A 15,721-nucleotide genomic window follows, 5' to 3' on the forward strand; every position below is an offset into this window, starting at 1 on the left:
TAGTGACAGTCAAGTGACCTGACAGTTTTTCTTCGTGCATGCGTGTGCTATGTCAAGGTCCTGTGATGAAAATAGACCTACTAGAGAACAACAGCATGTACTTGGTAACTAAATATTATTGCTTCATTGAAAGGAGAAGACAGCCTTTTTGAAATGAACAACAAATATTAAAAGAAATATCTTAGTCTAATCTTTAGTCAATGTCACTAAAATAAACGGTAATATTATGTCTTCTCACGGTCTGGGGTAATAATAGTAATCATTTTAAATCCAGCTTTATTTGACAATTGCAGTTAGATTATTATATTAACCAGATGAAATGCAACAGGTGTATATTCCTTTACCTTTTTAGAAGGCTCACTTTTGATTGACACTGTCAGAGGAATGACTAATGAAGCCTGCTCGAATGAAATGAAATGTCTTCTAAATCAAATTTAATGCCCTGAGAATGAAATGAATGAGAATATTCACGGGCCTGTCAGAGGAATCTTTTATCCCAAAATATTAGAACCCGCTCTCAAAAATAGCATCGGTAAAATAGTACTCTAGGTAATAAATAAATGCCTTTCAGATGTCAGAGCATTATTATCTTTGTACAGGGTGAATTTTTTTAAACACTTTTTGTCTTGATTTCATTAGATTGTACCTAATGAAGTGGTTGGTGAGATTATACATATACTTCATTATAATACTTATTAATAGAATCTTTTTTGAACTTTCTGTGTATTTTCCCATTGGCTCATACACAGCTTAAAACAGATATTTCCTCATCGAAATTTGGACATTTAGGTCATTAAGAATTGAGATGTTTACTATTACATCGATAGCTTTTGAAGCAGGACTCCCATCTTACTATAAGCCCTTTTAGGAAAGGCGATATTGAGAGTATCCCATAACGAAGGCCGTTTCCACAAGAAGAGCCGAGACGGGAACAAATGTCTGAGCTCATTGATGAGAGCTCAAGGCTGCGAGCATTGCTGAGGAGACATCTATATTTGTATTTCCTCCATATAAGCACCCCCAGGCAGCGAAATAGATCAAGTGTCACATTTTATTTAATATATTGGCCTATTTTGTAGGGTGTGAAGCCCACAGCCTTCAGATCCCCCAAAGCCCCCTCGCCCCATCTTTGTCGCTTCAGTGTCATCTTTCAACAAGGAAAGAATGCAAACTACCGCACGTCGTATAACATGATCCCCTCCTTTCCCCGTATGGGGAACAAACGCTCGACTTGGGAGAAGGTCAAGCTGCGAGTGTGGCCTTGTCTTCACTTCATCTGTCAGTGTACGCGGTGCAACAAGACCATTTACAGGAAGAGTTTAAAAATAAATCTCCACCCTCGAGATGACCCAAGTGACTTTCTTGAACATCCAAGAGATGTGAAATTAGTCACCTGTTCCCGGCGGATTCCACATCGGACAATGGGATTGCACAATGTTCTGGTCGTGTTGACTGTGTTAAAGTGCCTGGCCTATAAAATCTTTGGGACCAAGTACAATATTCACAGCCTTCAAAACAGGGGTGGGGCACATATGGCCTGTGGGCCATATTGGGGCTGTGACAGCGTTTGATCTGGCCCACGTGGAAATCTAAAACAAATACATCTGCTGTAAAAGCACCTGTAATGAAAAAAGTCCCAAGAAATCTGACCAACAAAAATAATATGCAATGGTGCCTTGAGATAGGAGTGAACTGACAAGTTTTTTTAGATGTGATCTTCTGTTCAATCCGATTATTTTTTGGGGGTGTGGGTAGGATATGTGACGAAAAGTAATAAAACTTGAACCTTCTTAATTCCGTGAATGAAGGTTAATGGAACGTCAGCAACACTACCACTAAGAGGAACTCAGGCTTTCCCCAAATTGGATCATTCTCAGAGTAAAACGCTATAAGCTATTTCGTTGATTGTCAAGCAGGCACACAGTTTCTTGGCAAATGGCTTTTCGATTCGTGTTTTGTGTTTGACGTTAAGGCAACATGTAACATATTTTAATAAGTTTGGGTCTGAAAGAAGAAACAATATTTTATGTGAGTCCTGAGCTGAAATTGTCAGGGGAAGGCTTCAAATGAACTAAATTACAGAAGACATGTCTGATGCTTCAATCTTTTCATTTACGCTATTCACCCTGGACTGCTGTAACACTTGAATTTCCTCTCATCAGGATGATCTAATCTTGATGATGATGATGATGATGACGATGAACCAATTTGATTAACAATATCTGTTCGCTTTAAATGTGCCTTTTGAAGTGGTGTCCAACCAGCTTCTGTGTTTCCATTATTAGTCATGGAAACACAGAATATGTAATTGGGCTTAAAATAAGAGCTTTTCAAACACAAAAAGAGAGCCACGCCTAGCAGATTGCCTATCACGACTTTTTTCCTTGCTTATCACGAATATACCGTAGTATATTCCATTTATAATTGTGTGACTGGGTGAATGAGGCACTTGGAGTGAAAAGCGCCTTACAAGTGAAGCCCATTTGTCAAAATGTCGTGTAGTTGACTGTATATACTGTACGGCTGGAATACTGAGAAAGCATCACTTCAAGATGGTGTCAAGCATCTGAGCCCTTAGATTAGCACAGCCCCCCCACCCCCCAAAAAACAAAACAAGAAAAACACGTGTGAGCCAGCATGTCTGAGCAGACGAGCACAATTAGCTTTTTATTGCGGACTGCTCGTCAGAAGTCATTCAATCAGGCAGGCCACTGATGGAAACTTGATCCCGCTACCAGTCCAGGCATTTCCCAAGAAGTCCGGAACACTGACATTAGAGGTCAAACAAAATAAACATGGCATTTTACTCTCGTGGAAGAAACAATGACACAAAAAGACCGAAAGGGGAAACAAGAGAATAAATGCAAAAGGGCTCAAAGAAATGCAGTGACATGAAAAAAGATGCTTTAAAATGTGAGTTTGATAAGCTCGATTAGTTAAGTACAGTAATAAAAATAGAACGAGGACATGTACAATCGTCACCTGTCTCACGCTGACACAGCCTCAATCAGTAATTGCTTGGGCATTGCTCGGCTTGCACTACACAAGCGCTTTCCTAAATTCAACTTTGTGCGATTCCTTTTGAAATCCTGTTCAAACAGGCGCTTACATTTTGAGACATTTTTAAAATAAACACGCGACTGGCCATTAACTCAGTCCCAGATTTCCTCCTTTGCTCTGCATGTCTAGATAATGAGGCTCTGGAGGCTTTGTTGTTGGAAGAATGTCGTCTTTTGATAATGCCATCCTGTAATCCTTTGACCGGATACGGCGCTATTAATACGAGCATTGTTACACTCTCTTTTGTCTTCTGACAAATCTCATTAACTTTGGGATTTGATCGGGTTGAAAGTGTTGGCCATGGCACCGTATCATTGTTTTCACAAGTTCTTCATTTTGTTCCTTTGTCAGAGGAAAGACTTGCAAGGCTTCTGTAACAGAATACCAGTGACACATGAGCACTCCTCTGCGGCTAAAGTTGGATGCGCCTCAGTGCCAAGGTGCATTAGAGAGATTATTGTAGATACCAAAACAATGTCTGAAATTTGGTTACAGACATTCCCGCCAGAAAAATATTTACGTGGTTAAAATAAAATGATGAATTGAACTGTCTTTTCCCTCTATCTCGCACCTTATTTCCTTCCTCAGCTCAAATCTTCTATTTACTGTGGCTTGAAAGGTTCTAATTGTTTCTATTTTAAACTAATTCATCAAACGGAATTATTTGAATGGCGGAGCAAAACCATCCTATCAACACTCACGAGCCCATCTAATCTGCTGCTGACAGCAAGGGAGTCCCTTTAGTGAGCTAAATGAACAATTATCATGACTGTCATACAAACTACGTTGTATTTGCTCTGTTCCCATCCGTGTCTTTCATGTTTCCCCCGAAAGGATTTTAGTGATCAAGTGAACGTCGTCTGTGTTCAACGATCGATCGGCAATGAAAGAGGATACCAGACAATAGGTGTAAAAGTACATGACCAAAAAAAGCGAGTCATAAACGAAGGCCCATCTCTATATAAGAAGGCTGGCCGCTGGTCCTCAAGGAGTGACAGGCGACGGCGAGTCAAGGTGAGTGGCTCTCGGTCTTATATTAGAATGAGGCAAGCCAGCAGCTTAGAAAACAATGCAGAGCATGACCACTCGCTGCCAGACATCACAAAGCCTGCGCACATCTCAGCGCGTATCTTTGCCAGGATTTAGAAGGACCGCCGGCTCCTTTATTTGTTACACTTGTTAGGAATTCATTTCAACTATTTGTGTTTTGTTTCCTCCATCTTTCAGAATCTTCATCCTCAACCATCATTCACTGTTCCGCTGAGGGAGAGAAGAGAGTAAGTTGCCTCTGTTATTTACGTCCGTCATCTTTCATTCTAATTAAGAGTTGCTTGATAATGTGACAGAGTTTTAAAGCGCTCTGCTTTATTTAACGTTTCATTCCTCGGACATTAACTGCCACTTCTGCATCCCTGATTTAAATCTATCCATTCATCACATCTATCTATCTATCTATCTATCTATCTATCTATCTATCTATCTATCTATCTATCTATCTATCTATCTATCTATCTATCTATCTATCTATCTATCTATCTATCTATCTATCTATCTATCTATCTATCTATCTATCTATCTATCTATCTATCTATCTATCTATCTATCTATCTATCTATCTATCTATCTATCTATCTATCTATCTATCTATCTATCTATCTATCTATCTATCCATCTATCCATCCATCCATCCATCCATCCATCCATCCGAGTAAAGCTGAGTCAACTGGAAAGCACATACTCAGTTCTGAGGTTGTCAGTTTGAATCCGACCTTCCTGTGTGGAGTTTGCATGCTCTCCCCGTGACTGTGTGGGTTTCCTCTGGGTACATTCCAAAAACATGCATGTTAGTTTCATTGAAGACTGTAAATTGCCCAAAGGTGAGAATTTGAGTGGTTTCTGGTCGACATGTGCCGTGCGATTGGCAGGCGACCAGTCAAGGGTGTACGATCCCGCGCCTCGCCTGAAGCTCCAGCACACGCGTGACCCATAAAAATGGATGGAGGGATGAAATACTGTATATTTGTATTGATGTCAGATCAGGGGGAATTAGCACGACCCCAACAAATGTCTGGCTTGTTTCTTCTTCCTCGCAGTAAAGCCTCATCATGAGTGGTGACGCAGAAATGGAGTGTTTCGGCGTGGCGGCCAGCTACCTCCGCAAGCCAGAAAAAGAGCGTATCGAAGCCCAAAACACTCCCTTCGACGCCAAGACGGCGTACTTTGTGAGCGAAGCCAACGAGATGTACCTCAAGGGCAAACTGTTAAAGAAAGACAGTGGTAAAGCCAGTGTGGAAACTTTTTGTGGGAAGGTGAGAACTCTCACGCTGCAATCCAAAAGAATAAAGCTCAGTGAAATTGTCAATGATCGAATGAATTATGTTTACGTAAAGAAGTGTAGTGTAGTCAACTGTGCAGATCTTTGACCTTTATGTACACAATATGGACAAAAGCATTAGGGCACATGGCCGTTACACTTGCTGAAGTGTGTTTGTCTTGAGTGACGGCTTGGTTGACCGTTCCATAGGTGTTTGATGGGGTCAAAGGTCAGGACAGGTCAACTTGTTACACACCAAACATCACCCAGGCATGCATGCAGTATTTGGACCTTGCAAGGGTGTCAAACTAATTTTTGTCACCGGGCACATTCTAGTTAGAGTTTACCTCAATGGGATGTTATGAAACCATAAAATTGTTTAACCGTCTTATCATATTACATATTGATGGCTAACAAGTGGCGGCACGGTGGGCGACTGGTTAGAGCGTCAGCCTCACAGTTCTGACACCTGTGTTCCATGGACCGAAACCTTTTCCCAACTCCCTAGAAGCATGGACTACCACTAATGATTAATTGATTAAAAGGTGTGCCCCTGGATATTTGTCCCCACTATTTCACTTGTGCACTTCTGTGTCAGACTCTCACTGTAAAGGAGGATGAAATCTTCCCTATGAATCCACCCAAGTTTGACAAGATTGAGGACATGGCCATGATGACCCACCTCAGCGAGCCTTCTGTGCTGTATAACCTCAAAGAGCGCTACGCAGCATGGATGATCTACGTGAGTTCCGTACAAAAACAGATATCGGATCCAATGGGGCAAAATGGCTGAACATTAATCCTTTCGTAAAATGTCACATGCTTTTCTAGACCTACTCCGGGTTGTTTTGCGTGACTGTGAACCCTTACAAGTGGCTCCCGGTGTACGACTCCAGGGTCGTAGCAGGATACAGAGGCAAAAAGAGGATTGAGGCTCCTCCCCACATCTTCTCCATCTCTGACAACGCCTATCAGTTCATGCTCCAAGGTATCATTTAGCTTACATGTTTTTTTTGTCATTTTATTTGAAATAGAAATGCGTGAAATAAGCAGAATTGTTTTACTCACATTAATGACCCTCTTTGACAACGCCTGTCAATTCATGCCCACTGCACTATCCCTAATTACATCATCCCTACTTCTTACATATGAGCTGATTTGATGAATTATATCTATTCTTATTTTTTACAGACAGAGAAAACCAGTCTGTCCTCATCACGTACGTTTGCCTCTTTTATCCTATCCACGATTATCCACGATTGAATTAAAATTTTTGTAAATCAGGAAAGAAAGCCTTGCTAATTATTGTTATTATTATTTTTTTTTTTGCTTTTCAGTGGAGAATCTGGTGCAGGAAAGACTGTGAACACCAAACGTGTCATCCAGTACTTTGCGACAATCGCAGTGCCTGGAGGAAAGAAGGCTGAGACATCTGGCAAAATTCAGGTAGAAATGGATTAAAATAGTTACAAATGTGAAATCTTACTCTTCATTTTTCTCATGATGTTGCTTGTTAAGCATGTTGAATTTGATATACAGTACTATATAATCTGATATGAACTAATGAATCTTTTTTAAGCTCTGATTTAATGATTTTTTTCTTGAAGGGATCACTGGAGGATCAAATCATTGCAGCTAATCCCCTGTTGGAGGCTTATGGTAATGCCAAAACTGTGAGGAATGACAACTCATCCCGCTTTGTAAGTGTCTTCCTGTCTTCTCAAACAATGTTTGCCTAAGGTGTTAAACTACTCACTACTTCCTTTTTTTACACAGGGTAAATTCATTAGAATCCACTTTGCCACCTCGGGAAAGCTGGCCTCTGCAGATATTGAAACATGTAAGACATGAAATAATAGCACAGATTGCTGATTGCTGTGGTGCATTTCTAACTATGGTTTGTGTGGTCTACAGACCTGCTAGAGAAGTCTCGCGTGACCTTCCAGCTGTCTGCTGAGAGAAGTTATCACATCTTCTATCAGCTCATGACAGGACACAAACCCGAGTTGATCGGTATGAAGACCTTTGGACCTTTGAATGTTTGTGTCTCGCAGTGAGTGGCATGAATTAACCCTGCATTTTGTTTTCGCAGAGGCTCTCCTCATCACCACCAACCCCTACGACTATCACATGATCAGTCAGGGTGAAATTACTGTCAAGAGCATCGTTGATGTTGACGAGTTCATTGCCACTGATGTAAGACGACGAGTCACACCACTTCAGTTTTAGGATCTATTTTACTTCCTGTGCACAAAAGCTGTATTTGTTTTGTCTTTACATGTCCACCACAGACTGCCATTGACATCCTGGGATTTACTGCTGAAGAGAAAATCAGCATGTACAAGCTAACTGGAGCTGTGATGCAACACGGAAACATGAAGTTCAAACAGAAGCAGCGTGAAGAGCAAGCCGAGCCCGATGGCACTGAGGGTGCGTCGCAGATCGCTTTGCCTTTATCACACATTAATCGACTATTGCCTTTCTCTCTAGCTATCAAGCCGTCATTCTTTAGTCAAGCGGGTATAAAAAGTTATTTCCTAACCTTCTTTCAGTCGCTGATAAAATCTCATACCTCTTGGGCCTGAACTCTGCTGACGTCCTGAAAGCTCTGTGCTACCCGAGGGTCAAAGTCGGAAACGAGTTTGTGACAAAGGGTCAGACTGTGCCTCAGGTAGATTAGTGCTTCATTAGCAGGTTGGTTTAATGTAATTTCTTCAAACTCCTTAAATAATGTTGATTTTTATCAACAGGTGAACAACTCTGTCTCTGCCCTCTGCAAATCTATCTATGAGAAAATGTTCTTGTGGATGGTGGTCAGAATCAATGAGATGTTGGACACCAAGCAACCCAGAAGCTTCTTCATTGGTGTTTTGGACATTGCTGGATTTGAAATTTTTGATGTAAGTATGCTTCAATCAGTGTATTAAATCTTGCAAACAACAGTTCCAGATTAGGGCAATTACAGTATAGTTAGTACATCCAAGTTTAGTGAAAATTATCTTCGCTTTAAAACTGTTGTTGATGTTTTCTCAATGTTTCAGTTCAACAGCTTGGAGCAGCTTTGCATCAACTTCACCAATGAAAAACTGCAACAGTTTTTCAACCACCACATGTTTGTCCTGGAGCAAGAGGAGTACAAGAAAGAAGGAATTGAATGGGAGTTTATTGACTTTGGCATGGACTTGGCTGCCTGCATTGAGCTTATTGAGAAGGTAAGTAACAAATTGTATATGCACAATCACAAAAATCTAAAACATGACTGAATCAAACAATATTGGTTCACATTTTATTTGGTGCCATCATCAGCCAATGGGCATCTTCTCCATCCTTGAAGAGGAGTGCATGTTCCCCAAGGCTTCAGACACAACCTTCAAGAACAAACTGTACGACCAGCACCTTGGTAAGAACAAGTCCTTTGAGAAGCCAAAGCCAACCAAAGGCAAGGCTGAGGCCCACTTCTCCTTGGTGCACTACGCTGGCACTGTGGACTATAACATTGTCGGCTGGCTGGACAAGAACAAGGACCCTCTGAATGACTCAGTGGTTCAGCTCTACCAGAAGTCCTCTACCAAGCTGTTGGCCTTCCTGTATGCATCCCACGCCTCAGCAGAAGGTAAGAAGTTCTATACAGTACGTCTATATTCAAACTGAATGTATTCTTACTAATAAAGTTATGATTGCACCACAGCTGAGGGTGCAGGTGGAAAGAAAGGTGGCAAGAAGAAGGGTGGCTCCTTCCAAACTGTGTCTGCCTTGTTCAGGGTAAGCTGAACAGTACATATTTTATTGCATGTACGTACTGTATTTCATTTATCAACCTGTGCAAATGTGATGTCATTTAAATTCCTCAGGAGAATCTGGGCAAACTGATGACAAACTTGAGGAGCACACATCCTCACTTTGTGCGCTGCCTGATTCCTAACGAATCCAAGACACCAGGTATGACTCTTTTAAGACTCTTTACATTTTTTAAAAATCATTTTCCAATAACTGTTTAATATTGATTTTTACCAATAAATCCCAGGTCTGATGGAGAACCACCTGGTCATCCACCAGCTGCGTTGTAACGGCGTGCTGGAGGGCATTAGGATCTGCAGGAAAGGTTTCCCCAGCAGAATCCTCTATGGTGACTTCAAGCAAAGGTAACTTGGTCAAATTCTACTATTGACTCTTACCCATTCAAAATAATCCATCCCAAACAATGAAACATTTACTTTCAGATACAAAGTGTTGAACGCCAGCGTCATCCCTGAGGGTCAGTTCATCGACAACAAGAAGGCCTCAGAGAAACTCTTGGGCTCCATTAATGTGGATCACACACAGTACAAGTTTGGCCATACCAAGGTAGACAAAACAAAAAGTTGTTGAACAACGACTGTGAACAGCAGTTGTCTCAGATAAACCAAAAGAAAGTCAATACCATGACTTTCAGGTGTTCTTCAAAGCTGGCCTGCTGGGTACACTGGAGGAGATGAGAGACGAGAAACTGGCCGAGCTGGTCACAATGACTCAGGCTCTGTGCAGAGGTTACCTCATGAGACGAGAGTTTGTTAAGATGATGGCAAGGAGGTACTGTGTCACCTAACATTTTTATGCAATTTTACTTCAAATAAGATTAACTCAACATCATTTGTATTTTTTGTCAGGGAGGCCATTTTCACCATCCAGTACAATGTCCGCTCATTCATGAATGTCAAAACATGGCCATGGATGAAGCTGTACTTCAAAATTAAACCTCTGCTCAAGAGTGCAGAAACTGAAAAGGAGATGGCCCAAATGAAAGAGGACTTTGGAAAAACCAAAGAGGATCTCGTAAAAGCGTTGGCCAAGAAGAAGGAACTGGAGGAGAAGATGGTTTCTCTCCTGCAGGAGAAGAATGATCTCATGTTGCAAGTGCAATCTGTAGGTTGAATACTGTTGCCTCACTTGCCCTCCCTATTAAATATCTTGCACCAAGCAGTAACATGAACCTGTGTGATTTTTTTTTAAGGATGGTGAAAATCTTACTGATGCAGAGGAAAGGTGCGAGGGTCTCATCAAAGCCAAAATCCAGCTTGAGGCCAAACTCAAAGAGACAACTGAGAGGCTGGAGGATGAGGAGGAAATCAACGCTGAGCTGACAGCGAAGAAGAGGAAGCTGGAGGATGAGTGCTCCGAGTTGAAGAAAGACATTGATGACTTGGAGCTTACCCTGGCTAAAGTAGAGAAGGAGAAACATGCCACTGAAAACAAGGTTTTAAGATTCGATGCTTCTTGCTACCTGAGTCGTTATCCAAAACACTGTTGGAATCAAATGTATGAACACTTATACAGGTCAAAAACTTGACTGAGGAGATGGCTTCTCAAGATGAGACCATTGCCAAGTTGACCAAAGAGAAGAAAGCCCTCCAAGAGGCTCATCAGCAGACCCTGGATGACCTTCAGGTGGAGGAAGACAAAGTCAACACTCTGACCAAGGCCAAGACAAAGCTGGAGCAGCAAGTGGATGATGTGAGTGAGCCATATAATTGATGCAAATGTGGAATGAGATGGGGAAATAATATTAAACACATTTAACATCACAGCTTGAAGGATCACTGGAGCAAGAAAAGAAGCTCCGTATGGATCTTGAAAGAGCTAAAAGGAAGCTGGAGGGTGATCTGAAGCTGGCTCAGGAATCTATAATGGATCTTGAGAATGACAAGCAGCAGTCTGATGAAAAAATAAAGAAGTATGTACAGTATATTGATGCATTTACTGTATTTATCTAATGACATGCTGTAAATGACCCACAGCTTTGACACACAAAACTTACTTACTGCCAATGACCACTTACAGGAAGGAATTTGAGCTCAGCCAATTACTGAGTAAGATTGAAGATGAGCAAACTCTCGGAGTCCAATTACAGAAAAAGATAAAAGAACTTCAGGTATTTTGTGACAAGACTCATAGTACAAATATATTTAAATATCTTGAAAAAATAGCAACTGAAATGTGTGTATTTCAGGCCCGTATTGAGGAGCTGGAGGAGGAGATAGAAGCTGAGCGGGCTGCTCGCGCCAAGGTAGAGAAGCAGAGGTCCGACCTCGCCAGGGAACTTGAGGAGATCAGTGAGCGACTTGAAGAGGCCGGCGGGGCCACCGCTGTTCAGATCGAGATGAACAAGAAGCGCGAGGCCGAGTTCCAGAAGCTGCGTCGTGACCTGGAAGAGTCCACCCTACAGCACGAGGCCACTGCTGCAGCTCTCCGCAAGAAGCAGGCTGACAGCGTGGCTGAACTTGGGGAGCAGATCGATAACCTACAGCGCGTCAAACAGAAGCTGGAAAAGGAGAAGAGTGAATACAAGATGGAGATTGATGACCTAAGCTGCAATATGGAGGCCATTGCCAAATCAAAGGTGAGAGTATTTCACCTAGACTCAACCAAGAATGGAAAAATAATGTTCCCCTACTCATACAAGTGTTCTTCTACTAGGCTAATCTTGAAAAGATGTGCAGGACATTAGAAGATCAACTGAGTGAGGTGAAGTCCAAGAATGATGAGAATGTCCGCCAACTAAATGACATTAGTGCACAAAAGGCAAGGCTTCAGACTGAGAATGGTAGGCATCATAATACAACACAATGTACCAAAGGAGTATCACATTGTTTATTCACTTGGTCCTAGTTTTAATGCATTTGAATGTCTTGAATATACCATCTTTGATTAGGTGAATTTACACGTCAGTTGGAGGAAAAAGAAGCCCTGGTATCTCAGCTCACGAGAGGGAAGCAGGGTTACACTCAGCAGATTGAGGAGCTCAAGAGGCACATCGAGGAGGAAGTGAAGGTAACGGTCTATAAAATCAACCTCACAAGAGGTAAAAGGACCTAGTGATTAGCGGAAAAATATTCACCTTCGTCTTCTTTTGGGTGGAAGGCTAAGAACGCCCTGGCTCATGCTGTCCAGTCCTCCCGTCATGACTGTGACCTTCTGCGAGAGCAGTATGAGGAGGAGCAGGAGGCCAAAGCAGAGTTGCAGCGAGCCATGTCAAAGGCCAATGGCGAGGTGGCTCAGTGGAGAACCAAATATGAGACTGATGCTATTCAGCGCACTGAGGAACTTGAGGAGGCAAAGTAAACTATGACACAGCAAGGATAATGATCACAAGAAATAAAACACTTGCGCATCAGTAAACCAGATGATGTTTCTTTTCAGGAAAAAGCTTGCCCAGCGTCTCCAGGATGCAGAGGAGTCCATCGAGGCAGTGAACTCAAAGTGTGCCTCCCTGGAAAAGACCAAACAGAGGCTGCAGGGTGAAGTGGAAGATCTGATGATCGACGTGGAGCGAGCCAACGCTCTGGCTGCCAACCTCGACAAGAGGCAGAGGAACTTTGACAAGGTCTGTCTTTTTTAAGTGAACAGACAGCAGTTTTTAACCTTTAGCATGAGGTTACTGATGATGATCTTTTGTTTGTGATGTGTTCAGGTTCTTGCTGAGTGGAAGCAGAAATATGAGGAGAGCCAGGCCGAACTGGAGGGATCTCTGAAGGAGGCCCGCTCACTCAGTACTGAGATGTTCAAACTGAAGAACTCCTATGAAGAAGCTCTGGACCACCTGGAGACCCTGAAGAGGGAGAACAAGAACCTGCAACGTAAGACATGTCCGATTTTCCCAAAAGACCAAGATTTTAAACAGCAAAACTTTTATCCGCTGTTATTTAAACTTGCTATCTTAAAGAGGAGATTTCCGACCTGAGCGAGCAAATTGGAGACACTGGAAAGACAATCCATGAACTTGAGAAGGGAAAGAAGACAGTGGAAAGTGAGAAGAGTGAAATTCAGACAGCTCTGGAGGAGGCAGAGGTAAGAATTAATCATCACATCATTTCGTATCATTGCTCTGCACTCTAATTCAATAGTTTATACCAGGGGAGGATGTAAAGACAATTTGGACTCTACCTTATGTCAAGGGGCTTTGGTGTACTTTAGTTAATAGACACTCGCTTATTCACAGGCTACTCTGGAGCACGAGGAGTCCAAGATTCTTCGCGTTCAACTCGAACTGACCCAAGTCAAGAGCGAGATCGACAGAAAACTTGCAGAGAAAGATGAGGAAATTGAGCAGATCAAGAGGAACAGTCAGCGGGTGATCGAATCCATGCAGACCACTTTGGATGCTGAGGTCAGGAGCAGGAATGATGCCCTGAGAATCAAGAAGAAAATGGAGGGAGACCTGAACGAGATGGAGGTTCAGCTGAGCCATGCCAACCGCCAGGCAGCTGAAGCCCAGAAACAGCTGAGGAATGTCCAGGGACAACTCAAGGTACAGACACTAGCAGATATCTGGAAGAGCAGCTTGAAAGTAAGGAGGTGCAGATTTTCAGGTCAATGTTTTGCCGTACAGGACGCCCAGCTTCATCTTGATGAAGCCATAAGAGGTCAAGAGGACATGAAGGAGCAGGTTGCCATGGTGGAGCGCAGGAACAACCTAATGCTGGCTGAGATTGAGGAGCTGAGAGCTGCTCTGGAGCAGACGGAGAGAAGCCGCAAAGTGGCTGAAGCTGAGTTGGTTGATGCCAGTGAGCGCGTTGGTCTGCTGCACTCTCAGGTACTCCTTACATGTGGCATTCGGAGCAAAAAAGTTGTCGTTCTTGCACTAATTTCAAAGTACACATTTCCTTCATTTAAAATAGAACACTAGCTTGATCAATACCAAGAAGAAGCTGGAGACCGACCTTGTCCAGATCCAGAGTGAAGTAGACGATGCTGTGCAAGAATCAAGAAATGCTGAAGAAAAGGCCAAGAAGGCCATCACTGATGTGAGTTTTAACACACTCTGTCATTCCCCTCATTGTAAAAGCTATTGTTGAGATCATGGTTGTTGCGTTGTAGGCTGCCATGATGGCAGAGGAGCTGAAGAAGGAGCAGGACACCAGCGCTCATTTGGAGAGGATGAAGAAGAACCTGGAGGTGACGGTCAAAGACCTGCAGCACCGCCTGGATGAGGCTGAGAATCTGGCCATGAAAGGGGGCAAGAAGCAGCTCCAGAAACTGGAGGCTCGGGTAAAGATCTCATCACACTCGCTCCACTGAAGGATGTTCATGATGTAGAGTGTGGTAAACCTCCCTTTGTTCCAGGTGCGTGAGCTTGAGGCTGAGGTAGAAGCTGAGCAGAGGCGAGGATCCGAAGCTGTCAAAGGCGTCCGGAAATATGAGAGAAGAGTGAAGGAGCTCTCCTACCAGGTAGATGTTATTCTTTTACCTCATATAATTTTTTGTCTGACACCTGTGCAAAATAACACAATTGAATCATGTATGCGTCAGACTGAGGAGGACAAGAAAAACGTCACAAGACTGCAGGATTTAGTGGACAAGCTGCAGCTGAAGGTCAAGGCATACAAGAGGCAGTCGGAAGAGGCTGTAAGTGTCATATTTGCTTATTTTACATTATAGTGCCACACATTGTATAAAATGCCATGCAGCAATCTGATAATCATCAATCAAACCTATCCTCACTGGCCATTACATCAAAAATGATACTTTATAAATATGATAAATGTTAAGCTATGATGGATGGTGTGATGTTGGGCAGTTGAACACCAATGCAAACATCACGCACTAAATTGGTTAACGCAAGCAATTTCTGTTAGTTTGTCTGTATGCTAGCAGTCAAACAAAATCAGACGTTAAGTATTTACAATCTACAATTACACATCATTCAGTTGTGCAGGAGTCCACCAGAGGTGGGATTAAGTCACATATGTGCAAGTCTCAAGCAAGTCCCAAGCCCCCCCCCCACCCCCCGCATCTCTGGTCTCTGCTATTGTGACCCACTTGGTTGTAAATAGCTGACAAAAATGATTATTTTTTTAAATCCGAAGTTAATTCAGCTGTTGAACTATCCCCGCAGGAGGAACAGGCCAACACTCACATGTCCAGGTTGCGGAAGGTTCAACACGAGCTGGAGGAGGCTCAGGAGCGCGCAGACATCGCAGAGTCACAGGTCAACAAGCTGAGGGCCAAAAGTCGGGAAATTGGAAAGGTGAGGATCAGATTCGGAAGAAGCAAAGTTGCTGTCACTCTGCTATGCTGTCATGTGCCGCTAAACTCACACGCCATCGTTCCCGTCTTGTCATTGTAGGCGAAGGATGCTGAAGAATAAGATGCAACCTCAGTGACAGATTAAAAATTAGAATCATAAAATATGATCTTTCATTGGAATGCTGTCATGATATACTGTAGATGTACATTAAATAGATATATTTTGCCTGTCTGAAGACTTGCCTTTTCTTTCATTTGGCACCAAAAGAAACACACCAACACTTGATAGAGGATGTAAGGTTGGTGGTTAGTGAGACTGAAAGAATGAAACGTGTGTGTGTGTGT

The 15,721-nt window shown here is 42.7% G+C and overlaps 1 protein-coding gene across 2 annotated transcripts; it reads left to right on the plus strand.

The window, feature by feature from the left end:
• Positions 1-4,008: 4,008 nt before the first annotated feature.
• Positions 4,009-15,608, plus strand: LOC133484023 (myosin heavy chain, fast skeletal muscle-like). Of its 2 annotated transcripts, XM_061786071.1 has the most exons (41): positions 4,011-4,074; positions 4,288-4,337; positions 5,154-5,369; positions 5,973-6,116; positions 6,206-6,362; positions 6,566-6,593; positions 6,712-6,820; positions 6,982-7,074; positions 7,151-7,214; positions 7,289-7,387; positions 7,467-7,570; positions 7,666-7,804; positions 7,927-8,045; positions 8,125-8,274; positions 8,416-8,586; positions 8,681-8,987; positions 9,063-9,136; positions 9,226-9,313; positions 9,399-9,516; positions 9,595-9,718; positions 9,807-9,943; positions 10,021-10,276; positions 10,365-10,607; positions 10,688-10,864; positions 10,939-11,084; positions 11,192-11,282; positions 11,361-11,750; positions 11,828-11,954; positions 12,063-12,181; positions 12,272-12,468; positions 12,551-12,734; positions 12,822-12,987; positions 13,074-13,198; positions 13,350-13,658; positions 13,740-13,943; positions 14,029-14,154; positions 14,228-14,398; positions 14,474-14,578; positions 14,660-14,755; positions 15,246-15,377; positions 15,477-15,608. In XM_061786071.1, exons 3-41 carry the CDS (start codon positions 5,166-5,168, stop codon positions 15,495-15,497), a joined length of 5,814 nt encoding a protein of 1,937 aa, XP_061642055.1. In that variant the 5' UTR covers positions 4,011-4,074; positions 4,288-4,337; positions 5,154-5,165; the 3' UTR covers positions 15,498-15,608. The 2 variants fall into 2 exon arrangements, with proteins under 2 accessions (XP_061642054.1, XP_061642055.1); XM_061786070.1 differs by having other exon boundaries at positions 4,009-4,074; positions 14,474-14,755.
• Positions 15,609-15,721: the final 113 nt, after the last annotated feature.

The sequence above is a fragment of the Phyllopteryx taeniolatus genome, chromosome 9 (genome assembly GCF_024500385.1).
Source record: "Phyllopteryx taeniolatus isolate TA_2022b chromosome 9, UOR_Ptae_1.2, whole genome shotgun sequence".
NCBI lineage: Eukaryota > Metazoa > Chordata > Actinopteri > Syngnathiformes > Syngnathidae > Phyllopteryx > Phyllopteryx taeniolatus.